At 38.8% G+C, this 16,331-nt stretch overlaps 2 protein-coding genes and 1 non-coding gene across 12 annotated transcripts in view; 1 reads left to right on the top strand and 2 right to left on the bottom strand.

Moving 5' to 3' along the window:
• Nucleotides 1-6,378, bottom strand: part of Hmbox1 (homeobox containing 1) — a 153,642-nt gene extending 147,264 nt beyond the window's left edge. For 6 of the 10 annotated variants that reach the window (XM_019207477.2, XM_010623051.3, XM_010623071.3 and 3 more), the window contains exon 1: nucleotides 6,085-6,378. The gene's annotated coding sequence lies outside the window, so the exon portion shown is untranslated. Of the gene's footprint in view, nucleotides 1-4,356; nucleotides 4,469-5,305; nucleotides 5,502-6,084 lie in introns of all 10 variants that reach the window. The other 4 variants (XM_010623076.3, XM_010623082.3, XM_019207473.2 and 1 more) reach the window with 2 other exon arrangements.
• Nucleotides 6,379-6,393: 15 nt separating this feature from the next.
• Ints9 (integrator complex subunit 9) overlaps nucleotides 6,394-16,331 on the top strand; it is a 103,701-nt gene continuing 93,763 nt past the window's right edge. Inside the window, exons 1-2 of the mRNA XM_010623042.2 lie at nucleotides 6,394-6,509; nucleotides 6,794-6,883. Of these exons, the coding sequence (XP_010621344.1) occupies nucleotides 6,875-6,883 (9 nt within the window). The 5' untranslated portion in view covers nucleotides 6,394-6,509; nucleotides 6,794-6,874. The remainder of the gene's footprint in view (nucleotides 6,510-6,793; nucleotides 6,884-16,331) is intronic.
• On the bottom strand, nucleotides 11,555-11,661 carry LOC117286824. The gene has a single exon (XR_004517924.1). It is a non-coding gene; the product is annotated as a U6 spliceosomal RNA (small nuclear RNA).

The following is a 16,331-nucleotide window of genomic DNA, read 5'->3' as shown; positions in this document are numbered from 1 at the left end:
TCTCTAGGTAATTGTTAACAGTATGACACAAAGCCTCCCTGATCCACTCCAGAAAATGTACTCTTGTTACCAACGCTTTTGTGTTACATCTCCACATCTAGCCTATTCTTCACAACTTTATGCTTTCTGAACACTCTGGGGGTCTCAGAATGATAAATCTAGAGAGGCTTTATCTTGAGGTCACCACTTGCACTGGCTCACAGCAATAAGGTTAGCCTATCCTTCATAGGCTTGAAGCCTGGCATTTTCTTTTCTTCTTGGGTAATTATGTTCTACTGAGCATTTTCCTCCAGAAAAGGCCAGTTTCATCACAGTTGAAAACTTGATGACAGCAAAAGCCATTTTTCCGTGTCATCATTTCAAAGTGGTATACAGTATGTAATTTTCAGCAGCCCTTTTATCAGCACTGGCTACTTCACTATGCATAGTCATGCTATGAATCCCAGCTCTCCCTTTAAAACGGTGAAACCACTCCTTACTAGCACAAAATGTTTTACTATTTTCACTTGTTGACAGATTATCCTTTACAATATCTGCATTTATAGCCCTTGCTTTTTCAAATATTATAGTCTCAGATACACTATATAACCTGCCATCTCTTTCATTTATCCACACTGATAGTGTGGATACCTTGTCTAACACTGTTGATCATGACTAATTTGAGTAACACCTTTAGCAACACTAGATTCCTTATACAAATCTTTTCTCTGTAAGATTGTTGAGATGGTGGATTTCAACATGTTGTGTCAATCAGTGAGACTGGTCTCACAAACCCACTCTCATTACTACACAATTTCCTCCTTTTTGATTGTGATTGCTTTCTTTACTTTCCTTCCTTCCTCAGCTTCTTTTCTACCTTTCCTGGGGCCAATTTGATAGCAGTTAATTGTGGTGATTATATAAAGCATTGACCAAAATCACACATCTGGGCTCAGACTGATGCTTATGTACACTTACAGGCACTTTTCTGGCATTGTGAGTCTTTGTTTACAACCATGGCATTCAGGTCATAATTCAAAACTTTGGTCCTAAGTTAAAACTAAGATTCTGGTCATAACCGAAATTGTTTGCATGAGGTCAGTCGTAACCCAAGGGTCCACTGTACTGCCTTACCAAATTTTAAGGCAGATAGGTTCAGTATCAAGTCATCCCCATTTCAGCAGTACCCACAGCATTTGACTTTCCTTATATTAAAAACTGTCAGTATAAAAAAAACAAAAAAAATCACTATATATCTTCAAGTTCCACAATTTAATGTGTATATATGGTTGAGTTCTGGTAAATGTTTTCAATACACACTTATGTGGACCATCACTGGACATAAGATGGACAAAGAAACTAGAGAATATATCCAATATGTGGAAGTTAGTAAATATTTAATCATAATCAGCACTCTAAGCGTAAGAAAAAAACTAAATTCCATTTGAGTAGAATAATTTTATCAAAAGAAGAGTCTGGGACCATCCGTTCAAAAGTCAAAACAAAACTTAAAATAATAATTGTATCAAAGCTAAACCAAACTATTGTTATATTTTTTCCTTTTGTTCACAAATGTTAAAAACAGACAACTCCACATGCTCATAACCTAGGATCTGTAAAATACTGAATTAAAATTATAACTGGGGTCCAGGATTTAGCTCCGTGGCACCACGCCTGCCTCATAAGTGCAAGGTTCTGAGTTCAGTCTCCGGTACAAAAAAAAAAAAAAAAAAAAATTACAACAATTGCTTGAAAAACAGTGTACCTTCCAGCTTATTACCACTGTGAGGGTAAAACTATTGTGAAAGCCAAGGCCTTCTAGTAACTGAATGCTCTTGGAAAGTGTTCAAGATAATGTTATAGTAAATTTCCAACTTGTTTCATCTAAGGACAAGGAAAATAAGTTATCTAAAGCATGGGGTTATGTTTAAACAGATGTTAACTAAAAGTTTTTGTTGTGGTGATAGTGGTTTTTTTGGTTTTATTTGTTTTGTTTTTGTGATGCTAGGGATACAAGCATTCTATCACTGAACTACACCTCCAGCCCAACTAAAAGTATCACCAAATAATCACTTGGGAAAATCTTTATTCTGTGCCTATAATGGACGCTAAGTCTAGTAAGGGCCATATAAAGGATAGCTGAAGCTAGGAATCTACATCACACATTACTTTATATTGAGAAAAATTTCAAACCAATCACTCTCATTCCACAAGTACTGTATGTTGAAGAATCTGTTAAATTAGTGATTTATAATAATACTGAAAATCTCCAAGCTCCTAAATTTTGGACAGCATGTGCTGGTGGTTACTCCTTGGTTCCCAGCTTAAGCCAATGTTTAGTCTCCTGCAATTTTGTCTCAGCTTGGCTTTTATGTTTTGCATGTCTGGTAAATATATAAAGAAACATAAAGGCACACTGTATGTTGAAGAATCTGTTAAATTAGTGATTTATAATAATACTGAAAATCTCCAAGCTCCTAAATTTTGGACAGCATGTGCTGGTGGTTACTCCTTGGTTCCCAGCTTAAGCCAATGTTTAGTCTCCTGCAATTTTGTCTCAGCTTGGCTTTTATGTTTTGCATGTCTGGTAAATATATAAAGAAACATAAAGGCACACTACAATTTTTTTATAAAGTTCTGCAAAATTGAGAAAGAAGAGCCAGCAGTTAACAGAAAAACCAACCAAAGAACAGTAAAGTGAGATTCTGGAAGCCAAAAAGCTAAATAAAGCAGGTACAGAAAACAAACAAAACCAATATATTTTCACTGAGTACTTTTACCTATAAATGTTCATGTTTTTAAAAAAGTTGAGAGTATGCCAACTTTCACTTATGAAGAATAACATTCTAAGATAATTTTATACTTCCCAAGAGAAATAATTCAAATTTAAAGAACTGCATATAAAAATAATAAAAATGAGAACTGCAATGTAAAGAACTGAAAACAAATATGCTTTTATAGGAAACATGGTAGCTGTCTGAAAAATTAAAACTGGGATGGACTGATATAGCATATAGGAGACTCAAAAAGAACAAGCTGAGATGAAAATTCCTAATGTATGCAACATATACTGAAACAAGCAATAGAATTCCAATCAACATTTGCCACAAACATTGCCAGAATGAAATGATAGATTTGTTGCAATGTATCTTAAAATTTATGAATATTGGGTTATTAAGATTCTAGTATTAATGCTTTAAGGATTTGGCCTGGAAGATTGAAATTTGCCCAGCAGTGAAAATAAAGCCTCACTAATGCATTTATTCAACAGTAAGCTAAAGATGCCTTTCCTTGATGCACATTTGTGAGGACAAATATTGTTCACTATATACTATACACAAAACTAGCAACAGATTGGTTTAAAACAGTTTGGATTTTCAATTTCCCATAATAAATGCAACATTTTTAGAAATAATCACATTAAAATAAATGTCTTTACAGTCACGAGATGAAATTTAAAGCTGGACTGGCACCAATGTCCTGGTTCTCTACATTTTCGTAAGCCATATGACTTCCACATGCTGAGAGTATTTTATGCTTTAACCTGCAGTAAAGGCTTTACATCATTTTAATGCCTCAGTGCTTCAAATGCAACAGAATCAGCCCAATGAATGTAATGAATGTATTTGGTATACCTATAATGATTTTGATGCAACTACTAGCCAGAAAAAGTTTAATGAACATTTTTCCCAGTAAATATTTTGCATTTCCATAGATGGAAACAAACAAACAAGCAAAAAGGGTGGGTGAAGTGAACACTATTTTTTCTACTCTTAACAAACATTTTATAGCTAAGATAATTGTTAAACATTTTTTTAATTCAACGACCATCAAAGTGTGTTTCCGAAAATCAAAAACACTCTACTATGTAGTTACACAGGATTTTTCTCCAGTTTTTGCAAAGTAATGTTTCGATTGAAGATGTAAGCTTAAAAAAAGTAAATCTAGAAATCCCTAAATCTAACAACTAAAGGCTCAGCTTTATAATAACATATTCTTTATATTAAACTTGGGATTTAAAAGATACGTCAATGGTTTTTCTATTCAGGTCAATCTATGTATGCTATTTTGTGTTTATAGTCCCCTTTTCTATGTGAATGACCAACAACAGAAATTTTAAATCAAAGGTTTCAGAACCTACTATAAAATTATACAGTGTATCTGTATGACTTTTAGTTTTTTACTCTAAAATTAGTTTTTACTCTAGAATCTAAACATTCCTTATGATAAGTAGCAGATTTAAGAATTGGTAAATTCCCAATGATATACATAAATACATTAAATCCTCAACAGTATAAATAGAAATTATTCAATTCCTTCATTTAGAAGTCTACAACACTAAAAAGTGTCACATAAAAAGGTTATTGACAAACTTACGTTTCAAATTGAAGGAAGTACAAAATACAGGATCTTAAATTTTCCCGGTGTAATGTTATTAAATATTAAAGACTGTGAGAAACGAGATGCTGCACTCCTCTTCCCTCTAACTCTAATTCAAAATTGAAAGAAAATCAAATTTCCAGAGTTATAGACATATCAGCTAGATCCAGCAATTTATTTGTGCAACTTTAACAAGTTTAATGCAAAGCACTGCATACCTGATTAATGCAATAATTACCTGTGGCATAAATGCAAAATAAAAACAAACAGGTCTTTTTTACTCGATGTATTTTAGAGTCAAACCATAAAAGCACAACCATATTAGTACAAACTAAAAAAAAAAAAAAAAAAAAGGCACAGGAGGTATTATATCCATCAGGAAGAAAAATATATGCCAAGGAAGGAAGAGGGAGGGAGGAAAGAAATAAGGAAAAGAGGAAATACGGAAGAGACAAGGCAAAGGTTTCTACACTTGAAGGATTCTAGAGAAATGAAGTAGTCACATCACTCTACCCTATCTGATACGTGAGATTTTTTTTTAAAGCTTCAGACTAAACAAAAACAGCAATCACTTTATACTATTCAACTTCACACAGTGTATTATCTTTACTGCCAACTGCATTCTTCAATTCACTCACCCAATGCTTCCTCACTCTTCCATAGGAGCTTTCAGGCGAATGTGAGAACAGGGTGGGGTGGAAGAAAAACACAAGCAGCGCCTTTCGGCGCATCCCATCCCTCCCCGCTAATAATTTCCAATAGTTTTTTTTTTAATTATTACTACAAAAAAATAAGTCGCCCTATCTCAGGACACAAAAACATTCAGTCTCTTTAGAAGACATAGGCATGTATGCGATCCAGCACTCCGGATCCCCACCCTAAGTCCCCGAATTTTAAGTAATTATTCGTCTACTGAACGCAAAGATAACAAGATGCCTCTACCTACTGTTTCGGGGTGAAGGTGGGTGGAGGACGCCTTTCAAAGTAGCCCCAATCGTGTAACCAAAACACGGTTCCGGAATAAAATATTAAGAAACACTTTTCCTTTCCCATGTATCTGCCGACTTCGGGATGCAAAGATCCATCTCCACATCACACCATCTCTACAGTCCTCCAGCCCGGAGTTTGGGGTGGAGATTGGTCTAGGGGAGGAGACGAAGGCGGGTGGCGAAGAGTGAGCGGGCAATGGGACACAGACGAGTTGCTGAGCCCAGATACCCCGCACCACGTCGCAAGCCCAAACGTCCAGCGCCAGGACACACGCACGCCTCCAGGCCCAGGAAAGCGAGGACTGTGGCTATCTAACTTCCCATCTCCACACATTCCTCCTAGACGAGCCCAGCACCCGAGGACGCGTCACACAGTTTAAAACAGTTGTACGCCCCAAACAAACCGACACACCTCAAAACCACCTCGCAGTTTCCCAAACTCTACGCAGGAGACCCCCACCTCCAGAATTCAAACCTTCCACCCAATTCAAAGAGTTGGGGAACAGCCGACGCCTTTCCATTACTGCCCCCCACAAACTGCCCCACCCCACAACCCGCCTCGGGGTGACCCTCTGCGAAGCTCCCCGCTTCCTCCCTCCTCTCACTGCGGCCGCTCGAGACCCATCCTGGCTCCCACTCTCACTTTCTCCCCAAGACCCCTCAATTTTTTTTTTTTTTCTTTAAGAGAAAGAAGTAACATACTTGAGGCACTCCGGCTTCAAATCTCTCGACTCACCTCAGAATCCTTGCTGAGTTCTCTCCGCCCGGCACAGCCCCCTCCCCAGCGTCCCAATGCGAAGGGCTGAGGTAGGGAGGAGGGAAGCGGGAGGGGGAGGGGTATCTTCCGCGCGGGGCGCCCAACGGGAGGGGCTGGGGAGGGCTTGAGGCCGGCGCAGGAAGAGGAAAGGGGGAGGGGAGGCCCCTATATCCCAGTCTCCCCCTGAAAACCTCCCTTGTCTCAATCACATCAGACTGACTGTCTTTGTCTGGCTGACAACCGCCATATTGATATCAACAGCCCCGATCCCACCTGCTGCAGCCGGGCATCCCTGGGAGTTGTAGTTTCTGCCTCCCTTGAGTAAAGGCTCTGGGGCCAGGGTCTAGAGGTCATGGAGAACTACAACTCCCGGCAATACCAGCCCAGCAGCCTTCCACAGGGAGGTGAGTAAAGGGGGAGCCGGAGCCTCGGGGACTACATATCCCAGAATACCCTGGGTCTCAGGACCATAATGGGGACATGATATCATGCGCTGGGGTGGAGAGGGAGGCTGAATTGGCGGTGGAGATAAATTTGAGTTGACGGAAGGAGGCGTTCAGAAGGGAAAGGGAGAGAAGGGAAAGATGACCACGATCCCCATGATGCCTGGGGAGAACTACACATCCCGTGAAGCCTCGGGAAGGGGCACAAGGAAGAAAAACTGCAAATCCCGCGATGCTCTCGGCAGCCGGCGGCGGCGATTAGACCGGAAGACGCTTCCAGGACTAAAGAAGTGGTGAGACTGATATTAAACATCCAAAACTCCAACATGAAATTGGTAAGTCTTCGATGCTCGGTCAGAGGGCAAAGATGATGCCATATTCTTTCGGACTTCGTTGTTTCCACCTGAGGCAGGAAACTGTCGTAAAGATAGGTTGACAGCTGGGGGACTGGATAGTGAAGTGGACTGAGAAAAGCTGATTTTTTTTTTTTTTAATGGTTGACGTTTGATTTCCCTCTCTCACCCTACAGCCCTCTCAGCTGTCCGAAGATCTTAATCACTCTTTGGCGTGTCTGTAAAGTCAGATGTGAGGTTGACTGACGTATCTTTATCACCTGCGAGTTAAAGTTAAGCTCTGTGAACTAACCTTGGTTTTTTTTCTCAGCTTCCACGTGAGTGTTATAATAGGCTGTTAAAAAACTTGCCATGCAGTAAGCACTTGAGTAGCCAGTTACCCTGCAGTTGTTAAGAAAATGTATTCGATCCCAACCGAGAGTTGAAAACAACGGGCATTACATGGTCACTTGTTCAAATTTCCTGCTACAGACCCCAACAGCCTTAGAATTCAGAGAAACTTGTGACCAGGACGTGGTCTTGGAAGATTTGAGTCTTAAACCCCACCACGATTTGGATGGGCAGAGAGGAAAGTGTTAAAACATTACATTTTTTAGCTCTTTGAGGACCACATGAGACAGGGCTGGATGGAACGTGCTTGTATTCCTTGAAAAGAAAGTCTTTGCATCCCAAACTCCAACGCTTGGCTTATAGGACAGTTTTTCAGACCTTTGTTTTGATCCACTTTATTCCCAGTGTTCATGTAGTTGTTAACGACTTAGTTTATACAGCTGTATTGAAATACTAATAACATACTTAGGAGAATAGAAATGCAGGTGTGAAATGCTGTTTCTCAACCTTTGAAAATCATGTTCTTGCAGCCAAGTTAGTGTCAAACTTTATTTTCTGCGTTATATAAAAATAAAAGATTTGTTTTCTTTTTCCTATTCATATAATAATTTAAATATGATTTTCCCACTTGATAATCACTAGGTGTTTCCTGAGAAATCAGAGAAAGTATTAAAAGTAGATTCAACTCCAAAACACTCCTTTTAAGCCATTTGTAACAGGAGGGATGTAGGTCAGTAAACTTTAAGAATATCAGTTTCCCTCTGGTCGGTGTGCTAAACATAATGCAGAATTGAAGGTTACAGCCTTTACCTCAAAGAAACAGGCAACCTAGGGAAGTAAAACATGAAAGCTAGCCAAAATTAGAATGGACTGTGTTCATGGGGAAATACAGACATTTCGAGGTTTTGGGAACTGAGACCACGGATGGCTAGAGAAGTAAGGAGAGCATCCTGAAAAGCAGCTGTGGAACTGTTAAGGATAAGTAGGGGCCTAAGGTTGTAGGTCAGCAGTAGAATGCTTGCTTTGTATACATGAGCCCCTGCATTCAATCTCCAGCATAAAAACAAAACATACAAACAAAAGATAGGATCTTCCATGAAGAGTTCAGCTTATAGAGTCAAAAGAACTTGGCACCTTAATAGTTGAACACAGACCCTATGTCCTCAGTGTTTGGTGTGCCCAGTTAAAGGAAGTAGGGAAGCATGGGACATTTTTTATAACACTCACTTGTGATGGTATCAGAGAGCCAAGGCTTACTTTACACATACTTTGCTCATGAAATCCTGCTTAATTAATTTAGAGATGTGAAAATGTGGAAGGGGAAAAAAGAAAATTACCTTTTCCTTTAAGATTCACAATGTGCGTTGGGCATAGTGACACATGCCAGAGGCTCAGGCAAGAGGATCCGGAGTTCAAAGCCAGCCTGGACCCTAGCAAGACCCTTCTCAACAAAACAAAAGAAAAACAATCAAAAGATGCCTGAGAGGAAAAGGACATGTTCTATTGATGTTACCTGATTCTTTACCTCCAAACCATTTCTTATATACTGAAAATCCTTTGGTACTTAAAGATAGATGATCTGTTATGCATAATTCTTATTATTATCAGTTGTGATTGGAAAGGAGACAAGCCAACTATTGCAAACACATAGGCTTCAGCTGATTAAAAAAGAGGGGTCAGACTGCTTCTATAACAAAGGGAACAGCAAGCTTTTATTCATCTGCTTGGGTGGGCTAAAGTCTGCTAATGTTCCATAGACCAGGAATTGCTGAATTACTTTTGTATCCTGTGCAAACATCCTGGCCTTGTGGTTCAGTCTGGGCCTTAAGATGTGACTAAAGGACTTTAGATGCTCAGCTGCTAAAGGAACATACAGATAGAGTTAGACAAAGAGAAAGAAGCGTGCTATTTCCAATAGGGAATCAACATGTCTGTGTATAGAACTGCGTAGAATCTGGCTCAAAGGTTAAAAAGCAGCAAAAGGAAGAGACACTATGAGAAAATAAAATTTTATAACAAAATAATTCAAGAATGGGCCAGGGATTTAGCTCAGTGGTGCTGCTGCCTGCCTCATAAGCACAAGGTCCCTCCCCCACCACCAAAAAAAATAAAAAATAAAAAATAACAGTTAATACATTGTATCATAATCTTAAAAGAATGGCCAAAATGTTAGAGTACAAATTATACACAAAAAGACTCTCTACAGAGAAGAAACAGATTAAAGCACAAAACTTTCTCTTCAGTGAACTAAGAGAAACTAATAGTTTAGAAACATTTGCATAGATACTAAAATATTTTTAAAACAATGGAATAGATCATTTGCAGAATTATTTCAACTTCTTTCTATTTTCTATTTTGCACATACATACACACACACACGCGATTTTTTTTTTTTTTTTTAGTTTCTCATGTAGAAGAAACCATGCAGTATTTAAGCTTATTTCACTTAACATACTTAACATTATGTTCTCAAGTTGTGTCCATTTGTCTGTGAATGCCTCAAGTTGATCTCTTTCCTTTATGGCAAAATAGTACTCCCTAAAGTATAAATGTGTTTTTATCTGTTCATCTGTCAGTGGACATATATACTGCTTCCTTTGCGTACTGCTACAAGAATGTAAGGTAGACTTTTAATTTTATATCATAGGTTCTGGGAATGCGTTTCAGTGGAAGAATGCCCAGCATGTACAAGGCCCTGAGTTTGATCCCCTAGGATCACACACGCGTACACACACACATATATATATCATGAAACATGTACATTTATTGAGTACATTCTTGTTTTTGAGATTATGACTTTTCTGAGTATCTTTCCCTGCTCACAACTTAATGATCGGATCTCCTTGATTCACCTCTTAATGAAAGCTTCTTAGATTGGTATGTTTCTGTTTTCTCCAAAACTGCCTTTATACGTGTTCTTTTCACTTGTCACTTGGAATTCACCCAGAGTTTCTAACTGGTCTTCCTGCATGCACCCTAGACCGTCTCAACCTCCCTGTGTACTCTGAATACCAGCAGTTATTTTACATTGCAGACTTCTATGAAACCCTCATATGGTAGATTCTTTTGCCCTGAGGGTGAAATTGCACTTCTTAACTGGATTGACTTGGTCCTGAAGAATATGACGCTGACTGTCTCTCCACCCCACATTTAGCCCTCTTTTGTCTTTCTCTTCCAGTCATTTATCAGACAACTTCCATCCAATTCCTTGAAACTTACTCTGTTCTTGTTTGTCTGTGGAACTCTGAATATGTTCTATTATTTGTCACATTAATATTTTTTTAGGGGGCCCTGGCTAACATATTCATATATTTCAGGTCTCTGCTTAGCACTTCTTCAAGGTTTCTCTGAATTAGGATACCCCTGTTATATGCTTCCATGGCACACTTGCTGTTTGTAGGGCCCATAATGGGTTTTGTGTTTGTCCCCTTTATGTCACCTATAGTCTGACACATATGTGTTGGCTTCCCTAAATAATAGTTGAATAACTAGTTTCAAAGGATTGTCAAGGTAATCCTTGTTGAGAAAAGATCACAAAGTGAAATAAACAAGATTACAATAAGCAATAACCTTGAGTAAAGAATACTTAGTCAGGCCTGGTGGCACACACCTGTAATCCTAGCACTCAGAAGTCTGAGGCAGGAAGATGGCCATGAATTCAAGGGCAGCTTGGGTTACATAGTGAGTTCAGGGCCAGCCTAAAATACATAACAAGACTGTCTCAAAAACAAAAAATCAAAATGAACAATGACAACAAAAGAATTATTGCTACCCATTATTGAGCAGTCATTGTGTGCCAAGCAGTTTGCTAGACACTTGTTGGGCAGTGTCCTATTTAATCTTTTGGTATAGATGACAGTATTTCCATTTGTAGCCAGGCTTGATAGTTACAGTTTTATAATCTCAGCACCCCAGAGGCTGAGGGAGAAGGATCACAACTTTCAGGCCAGTGTGGGATGCATAGTGAGTTCAAGTCCAGCTTACCCTACATAGCAAAAGACCCTATTTCAAATAGCCAACAACAGCGAAAGAAGTATTCCCATCTGACAGATTAAAAAATGGACTCTTTGGGGTGGTTTCATAGATTAAATAGTTACACGGATGAAAAGTGATAGTCACTATCTGAACCCAAGTCTCCCTGATAGGAGTCTGTTGCTTAGTGATGGCAGGGACTCTAGCATACTGCAGGGCCTGGCACAGTGTTAGGGCATCTTCAAGAAATGATGGTAGAATGCATACTGAGAAATGGTATTCAAAGGTATTTTTTAAAATTGTTTATTGGTACATTTTAGATATACATAATGATCACAAGAATATGGAACACACATTTTATGGAACCTCACAGATTTGCGTGTAATCCTTGCACGGGGCCATGCCAATCTTCTCTGCCTCGTTCCACTTTCTATATATGTATTGCCGGAGTGAGCAATCAAAGCTATTTTCAGATTAGTTTTAAATTTGTGTTTGGTTCAGTTAAGATCTTTAAAAGGGTTATTGGCCCCAAGAAAGTGTCACTGGTAAAAAAGCAAAATCAAAGTTTGGAAACTTGATAATCAAGGAGGCCCCTGTCAGAGCACACCAGTTGAACAAAATCAGACTTTATTTATTTATTTTTGTTTTGCTTTTTGAAACACAGTCTTACTGTTCAGGCTGGCCTTGAACTCACCATGTAGCTTAGGCTGGCCTCAGCACCCTGAGTGCCAGGATTGCAGTCATGCACCACTATGCCTGGCTAAATTAGACATTTTTATGCTGTCCAGATTTAGCTTCCATGACACCATTTATAGTTCTCTACCTTTGCACATCACTTTCTCAGTGGCTTTTCACACACTCATACAAAGACAATGACTGTCAAATGAAATATTTGATTATCTCCTTCTTACTACCAACTCAAATGGTTTTTAGTGACTTTCTATAGTATAATATGCAGTATTCAGGCAGGTTTAGAACATCTTTTTTTGTGAGGGGGTGGTCACTGGGGATCAAACTCAGGTCCTTGCCCTTTCGAGGCAGGCAGCATAACCACTGAGCTAAATTCCTAGCTCAGGCAGGTTTATTTGACATTATTCAGGCAAGAAAGTTCATTTGATATTTTCAGTTAAAATCATTTTAGAACAAGAAAATTGGAGATATCTCTTCAAAATTAGTACACTTTAGATCATAGCTGGGTGTGCATGTAGGCTGGGTACACCCTGATGGCCAGTTCAGTTTAGGAAAGAAGCTATAGAGTTCAAAAGATCACAGTACAAAAAATACTAAGTACACTGGCAGTAACTGAGTTTGAAACATTATGGCCAGATATCTGGTCATTCAAACGTAAGATTAAAGTGAACAAGATAGTAAGAAGCTCAAGAAAGCAGCATGTGTACCTCCTAGAGAGTTCCAAAGATGGAAAGTCAACAAAGATTCATTATACAACCGCAGTATACCCTTGGTGTTCAAAGTTTCATTGCTTTCCATTTTAAGTATTACATCTGACCCCAAAGATCTATGACAATGGAATTATTTATAGTTTTGCTAAAGCACAAATTTCAATGTAACTTGAAGATTAATGATAATCCTTTGTGAATGAGACTGATTGCCTCAGTGTCCAAGGCTCTTTTCAGAGCTATTGTTACTCGCTTGTTAAAGGTCTGAAAGAAAGTCATTTAAGTCTGTATTATACTGCATTTATTGATTTGATAGAGGAAATTTTATGCTGTAGTTGTATGTACAAATTTAAAAACTTGAGAAGGCCATGAAATACATTGTTCAATCATGGGTGCTCATTCTTGCCATGCTGTTGCATTTTTGCTGGTGCAAATTTTTACCTCCCCATTACTCCTGGGAAAACAAATGGAGCAAAGAAATGAATTCATGGACTACTCCCAGTGGAGGACAAGTAGAACATCAATTGCAGTTGTAGATTATGTGGAAGATCTTTGCCTGGACAGGGCAAATCCTGCCCTGAGGTCCGTTTAATAAATCATTAGAAAGGGGTGTGGTTAGTCATCACCTGGGTCTGAGAATGTTGGATTCTTTCTCTCCAGTTTATAGAACTGTACAATCCTTTTGGTTTCTAGAACTTGGATCAAGAACAGAAAATCTCTTGCAGTGAATTATAAGCTTTCAGATTTTTACCAGTCCTTGATGCAATATGATTGTTAAAATGTCAACGTGATTTCCCTCTTCTCTGTGTTTCTCCTTGCTAGTTGATTAGAGTGCCCTCATGTGTCTTTATGATGCAATGTTATTTTGGGCTTTTGAAAGGTCATATTTTATCACAACCTCAGTATGACCAGTATTTTTCTTTCATGATTTCCTCCATCACTGAAAAGCTATTTATCACATAAGGTCAAGTTATATAACTTGCAGAGCCCTGTGACAAAAATGGATATTTTACTCTTGGACGTTTCAGAGCCTCAAATTATTACTCTGAAAATTAGGTCTTCTATATTTGCCAAACCAAAATAAACATAAAGTATAGTAATGACAGATTTTTTTTTTCCAGTAAAATTAGCTAAATTGAAGAAAAAAACATCTGGCCTACCTGTGGTTACTCAGCAAAGCCAGAATCCTTTTCCACTAATATGGGCATGACACTGGCTTCAAGAGCAGTAGCGCGTTTGTTTTGTTACTAGTTTATACTGAGTATTCAAATCCCGCTGCCATTTGCTGTGATGATCAGCAACATGTATTGGACAGCTGATAATACCTGAGGGTACAGCATGACCAGTGAACTCAAGTAAACCGGTCCAGATGAAAAGTTTGCTCTTCGCTTACTAAACATCCTCGGAGATCCAGGGATAAACCAGCTCTCAGAGCTCTTATCATTTATTTATTCACGCAGCAAATCTTATTGAACACCCCCTCTGTGCTTTGCATTGCTCAAGGAGCTGGATATATTGTGATGAACAAAGCAGATTAATCTCTTGCCTTTGTGGAACATAAAGCTTACAGAGTTTACTGAACAATTCAAATAATACAGTGAATGTCATGATGTAGAGATATTGTTGGGTATTGGCTTAAGTATTTTTGAAATACAGTGGTAGAAAATGCATTTAACTGTCCAGCAATATGCTGGCTTTAAAATTTAGGATATAACCAAGCTGCATATAATCCCAGGTACTCGGGAGGCTGAGGCAGGAGGATCACAAGTTCTAGGCCAGCCTGGGCAAATTAGCTAGATCCTGTCTCAAAATAAAATAAAAGACTGGGGATGTAGCTCAGTGGTACATCACTAGCTTAGCATGCATGTGGCTAGGTTCAATCATTGGTAATGAGAAAAAAAATTAACAAAAGGCCAAATGCCTACTGGATTTCCACTGTACCATTAGTATATGAGAAAACGTTTCCCCCACCACTGCCAACAATGCTGTTTGCTGTCACTGTTTGTCTCACTAACATAGCTTTATTCTTTCACTTTCTTCACACCCTCTCCGTCTACTTTCGCCATTCTTATAACTGTGATAGTGGATGTGCTAAATATGCCAGAAAAGGAAGTGAATTTCTTCTAAGTGTGGGGCTATAAGAAATTGTTAAAAGGAATTTTGTAAAAGATCTATGGTGTTACTTTGAAAATGCTGATGCATGGAATTGGAGCTAAATTGTGGGATCAAGGAGCTGGGCAAGTTGGGTAAACAGCAGGGCACATTTCCCCATTCAACCTAGAAAGGGCTGACTATTGAAATGAAGCTAGCAGTTGGCATGTCAAAGGAGTAGATGCCAGAGAACAAAAGAAAAGCCAGAATGGGAAGAGAAGGGACAAGAAGGGCCACTGGGGAAGACTGTAGGAGAAAAGAGTGCTTGAGAACCCCAAAGTTTTGAGCAATCAAGATTAAGAGATTTAAGCTGTCTTTGACTATATATCTGAGGTGCCTTAAAGGTCTAAAATATTTAAATTTATTGAAAGAACAGCTGAATGAACTTCAGCTCTCTGAAAAATGGATGATTAGACAGATGATGTTCAAGAAAGAGATCTTTAATAGGAATTGCAAAATGAATGCTATTTGCCTTTAAGTATGTTTCTTTTTCGTCACTCATGGTTTTACAGGGTTAGACATTTATAATAAAATGTCTTGTATAATCTATTTCTCAGATTTGTGGTTTAAGCAAAGATGCTCTTTTCCTAAATATAGCATTTTTCCATTTTTGTATTCTGTTAAAGATAAGCATACTTGCTGGGGATTTAGCTCAGTGGTTCTGGCGCCTGCCTTGCAAGCGCAAGGACCCGAGTTCAATCCCCGGTACAAAAAAAAAAAAAAAAAAAAAAAAAAGATAAGCATACTAGATGTTCTAGTTTAAGTCTTTCTTCCCATATTTTTTCTAGCATGTAGAGATATGAGTATAAAGAAGTAATTTTAATGATGTAAAAGACAGTTCTACTTTATTTATTTCATGGTACTAGGTATTGAACCCAGGGCTTTCACACTGTTCTGTATCCCTACCCTGATTTTATATTTTAGTTTGAGACAGGGTTTCACTAAGATACCCAGGCTAGACTCCAACTTAACAGTCCTCCAACCTCAGCCTCCCAGAGTGCTAGGATTATGGACATATGCCACTGTGCCCAGCTTTCCCCCCTAATAACTTTATTGAGTACAATTTACATACTGTAAAATGCATGCATTTAGAGGGTCAGTACAATGACTTTTTTAGTAAACTTGAAGTTACACAAAAATTCTCACGCTCCAGTTTTAGAACATTTCCATCTCTCCAAAAAGATTCCTCATGACTATTAGCATTCAGTCTCCATCACTACCTCCAAGCCCATGCATCCACTAATCTGCTTTCAGTCTGCAGATTTGGCCTTCTTGGTCTTTTTATATAAAGTAATTCATATGCTGGGCCAGGTGTGTCCAACTCATGGCAGTGCACAGGCCCCATGATATTGTAAACTGCTAACATCATTATTCAGTCTTTTTCATGCTTGCCTGCATTACTGAATAGGGGACAGGGGAGTGCTGTGTAGGGAAGGGCACGGTGTAGTGCTAACTCTGCCTCTTGTGCCTGCCACACACAGTCAAATCGAAGCCTGCATGCAACCTGCATGTGCCAGATCCTGGGACAAAGTACTGGGTACCCACAACTTACAAAAGGAGAGGTTTATTTTGGCTCTGCC

The sequence above is a fragment of the Fukomys damarensis genome, unplaced genomic scaffold (assembly GCF_012274545.1).
Source record: "Fukomys damarensis isolate Sample0158 unplaced genomic scaffold, DMR_v1.0_HiC HiC_scaffold_18, whole genome shotgun sequence".
Taxonomy (NCBI): domain Eukaryota; kingdom Metazoa; phylum Chordata; class Mammalia; order Rodentia; family Bathyergidae; genus Fukomys; species Fukomys damarensis.
This window is presented reverse-complemented; position numbering and strand designations above follow the sequence as displayed.